Raw genomic sequence first — 3,897 nt, forward strand, 5'->3', positions numbered from 1 at the left:
AACGTTGTGCGGCTGTTTTTATGCCGGAACGAACATATGGAAGTTGAGTAGTGGATGCCCTTTGAAGGTCCTTATTGGTATCCATAGTTGCATGTAAACTAGGTTCGCTTAATGGTAGGTACCACTTGTAACACCTTTGCTCATTTTTCGGGGGAAAATGGATGGTTTCCTTTTGAGTTTACTGGTGTGCAAATAAATAAATGCATATATCAAAACTAATAAATCCTTATATCAATTAGGATCAACCAACGGTTTGCTGGTTAGGAGGTTGGTGGTATCCTCAGTTCATCAAGGATCAAACTCCTAATTTGATGCTTTGATGTCTCATTCATGCGAATTATTGTTACATATCGGTCGATAGCGAGGCGTTAGTGATGACTTCGTCAACGCTGGACCTCCATAACTCTGCTCTGGTCTTCGACATGCGATGTGGGAGTGCATGTATGTGTGATGGTGCGAGTGTGTACATCTACGTTGCAATCCTTGATTCTGAATAAAATCCTTACATCAACTAAGATAAAAAAACATATTTTTTTCTAAAAAATATGCAATTGGACTTGGTGTGTAATTTTAAGCTTTAAAAGGTTATAAGTACCTAACTGTCCATCTGCAAACCTAAAATGTTCAAAACTATATGTGCTATTTTTGGCTTCATGTATGATATCCAAACTAGCGAAAAATAATAGTTGCATACCATTTTGGGCATCAAACTGTGTGCAAATACTCAATCGCGCATTTTCATGAAAAAACAGCTATGTGCGATTTTCTATTCAAAATGTGCAAATTATACTATTTTCCATTCTTAAACTCTTCCTCAAAAGAGCACCAAAATAATTATATGCATTTTTAGCTTCACAATGTACAAACTACTCAATCGCACATTTCTACAACCATACTTATAAAAGTTCAAATTTGGACTTTAGAAATTACAAGTACCCAATTGGACATTTTCATCCTAAGACCATAAAAATTATAATGAGTCATTGCCTAATAAACCACTCAATTAAGTTATAGGTGACAATAACAAGCAACAAAAACCATCAAAATGCAGGTAATATAAAATACAAAATTCATATAGGTAAAATACAAGCAATCAAAATACTTGCAAATTAATAGACAAAACATTTGTAACTTTAAGACATAACCATATTCTAGTGTGTGTATTCCTTACATTTCCGGGAATGGAAATATTGGTTCTATTTTCCAACAATCCAGAATCCTTATTTGTCACCCGTGTGTAGGTTCTCATGACGATGACACTCCTCTCCTCTCCTCGGTGCACGCCGAGATGTGGCGACAATCTATCTCCATTTATATGTCATCATGAGAACCAACACATGGCGATAATAAAAATTATGGACTCCCCACGCGCTCATTATTCCATGCTGATCCACAAAGAATACCTATGGTTAAAAAGGTAAATCCTAGGCTAATTACACAATAACTCCAAGTATTCAAACACTCTCTTAATTGATATTTGCAATAATTTGTAAATGAAGAGTCAACGGTGCTTTTTTAAGCACTTCCTTTTGCATATAAATATACAATTCATGAATATAGTGAACTTTGCCCTGACTTCTTGCTGCATTGTCACTGATATTTGCTACACTGAGCCTGCGTCAGGTCTACATAAAGGCACTAATGGAGTGTCCAGCGACATTAATCAACTGTTTTTGTAAGTTTTGTGAGACAACTTGTATGGTGTCTACAATGTGTGTTTCATAAATTGGCTTGTTCGTTATTAGATCTAATATTTACATCAGGGGCGGATCTATTGAGGCACCCATGGCACCCCCTACAAAAGTAAAAAAAATAGTGTATATGGCACACTTAACATTATTTTTGTAATAACTTATTGTTATTTTTAGACTATTTGTAGGATTGTACAATGATGTTTAAGCCCAAATGTACTCTTTTGTGTAATTCCTCGATAAACATAGTACTTTTGTGTAATTTCTCCAAAACCAATGTATCGATGTTTGGCACTCCGGGTCCATAGTTCCTAGGCCCCCCACTGATTTACAACCTACCGCGAACTGTACTCCTTAGTTCTTGGTATTCCTTGAAACTACAATATTTGATCTCTTTTTTCAAAATTTTGTTGGTTGTGCATTAAAGCAGGAGTATCGAGCCATGGGGTATCATGGGAGCATCTAAGTGATGGTATCTCCTGATATTCTCCCATGGGTATGAACCCCTACGGTTTCAACTAAAAAAATAATCAAAACCATAGCACGAATCTCAGAACGATCCAGCGTCCAAGAAAGATGATGCCACTTTAAACCAGTCAGCTGCGTTTCAGTAAAACCGCCGCTTAATCACCCGCAAATCACAAGCGGGGCCCGAACCCGTTAAGAACGTCTTGCAGACTATTGACCTTGCTGGCTGGCTGGCTGGCTGGCTGGAGTATTCCATCGCGCTCACGACTAAATCATTCGGCCCCACCCTCTCGCCGGAGCCCGAGACTTGATCAAACAATTAAACGAGCCAATACCGTCGCACTTTGATCAAAAGATCCTTCCATTACTTTAACCACCACCACCGTACCGGAGACCATCTCCGCGCAAGGATTTAAACGGGCGCGCCGATCGAGCGAAGCCATTAAGCTCGGCCAGGTCTCCGCCGGTACGTACGTGCGTGACACCAACCTCGCCGGGCGCGCGTGCGATCATGACGATGAGGCGCCGGTTATCGGCCTGCGTCCTCCTCCTGCTCGTGCTCGCGGGGCAGCAGGCGGCGGCCAAGAAGTACGCCGCCATCTTCAACTTCGGGGACTCCCTGGTGGACGCCGGCAACCTCGTCGTGGACGGCATCCCGGAGTACCTCGCCACCGCGAAGCTGCCCTACGGCATGACCTACTTCGGCTACCCCACCGGCCGCTGCTCCGACGGCCGCCTCGTCGTCGACTTCATCGGTAATTGATTGATTAAATTTAAACTGGACGATCATCGTCGGTTTCTCTCGTCATGGTTGGTTAGTCTCAGCTCAGCTAGCATTAGCAGCCGTCATTTTCTGAAGTGTGTTGTCTCGGTTGTCTGTTGTGCGCATGAGCAGCGCAGGAGCTGGGGCTGCCGCTGCTGCCGCCGTCCAAGGCGCGCAACGCCACGTTCCACCACGGCGCCAACTTCGCCATCACCGGCGCCACGGCGCTGGACACCAGCTACTTCGTGGCCAAGGGGCTGGGCAAGACGGTGTGGAACTCCGGCTCCCTGCACACCCAGATCAAGTGGCTGCAGGAGATGAAGCCCAAAATCTGCAGCTCCCCCGAAGGTTGGTCGTCGCTCATCGATACATACATGCATCTCAATTACTGGTTACCTCAACGTGTAAGCTGATGCGCATGCATTGGGCGCGCCCGCCGGCTTGGGTTGATCAGAGTGCAGGGGCCTGTTCCGGCGGTCGCTGTTCATCGTGGGCGAGTTCGGCGGCAACGACTACAACTCGCCGCTCTTCGCGTTCCGGCCGCTGGAGGAGGTGCACGAGTTCGTGGGGGACGTCGTCAACTCCATCGGCGAGGGAATCGAGGTAATTAACCGCGCGTCCACGTGAGTCCCCGGCCGCCGGCCTGCCGTTCAATTATAAAAATCTCACCGCCGGCTGGCGCGCGCGCTCGACGATCGATGGTGCAGAAGCTGATCGCGGAGGGGGCGGTGGAGCTGGTGGTGCCCGGGGTGCTGCCGATCGGCTGCTTCCCGGTGTACCTGTCCATCTTCCGGAAGCAGCCGGAGATGTACGGCGGCAAGAGCGGGTGCATCAAGGACCTCAACACGCTGTCGTGGGTGCACAACGTGGCGCTGCAGCGCAAGATCGTGGAGCTCCGGAAGAAGCACGCCGACGTGCGCATCATGTACGCCGACTACTACACGCCCACCATCCAGTTCGTCCTCCACGCCGAGA

General features: G+C 46.5%; 1 protein-coding gene across 1 annotated transcript in view; it reads left to right on the forward strand.

Annotated features, from left to right (window-relative positions):
- The first annotated feature begins 2,504 nt into the window (after window positions 1-2,504).
- LOC119267554 (GDSL esterase/lipase At5g45910-like) overlaps window positions 2,505-3,897 on the forward strand; it is a 4,061-nt gene continuing 2,668 nt past the window's right edge. The window contains exons 1-4 of the mRNA XM_037548958.1: window positions 2,505-2,914; window positions 3,055-3,270; window positions 3,377-3,525; window positions 3,630-3,897. Coding sequence (XP_037404855.1) covers window positions 2,671-2,914; window positions 3,055-3,270; window positions 3,377-3,525; window positions 3,630-3,897 — 877 coding nt within the window. The 5' untranslated portion in view covers window positions 2,505-2,670. The remainder of the gene's footprint in view (window positions 2,915-3,054; window positions 3,271-3,376; window positions 3,526-3,629) is intronic.

This window comes from Triticum dicoccoides, chromosome 3A (genome assembly GCF_002162155.2).
Source record: "Triticum dicoccoides isolate Atlit2015 ecotype Zavitan chromosome 3A, WEW_v2.0, whole genome shotgun sequence".
Taxonomy (NCBI): domain Eukaryota; kingdom Viridiplantae; phylum Streptophyta; class Magnoliopsida; order Poales; family Poaceae; genus Triticum; species Triticum dicoccoides.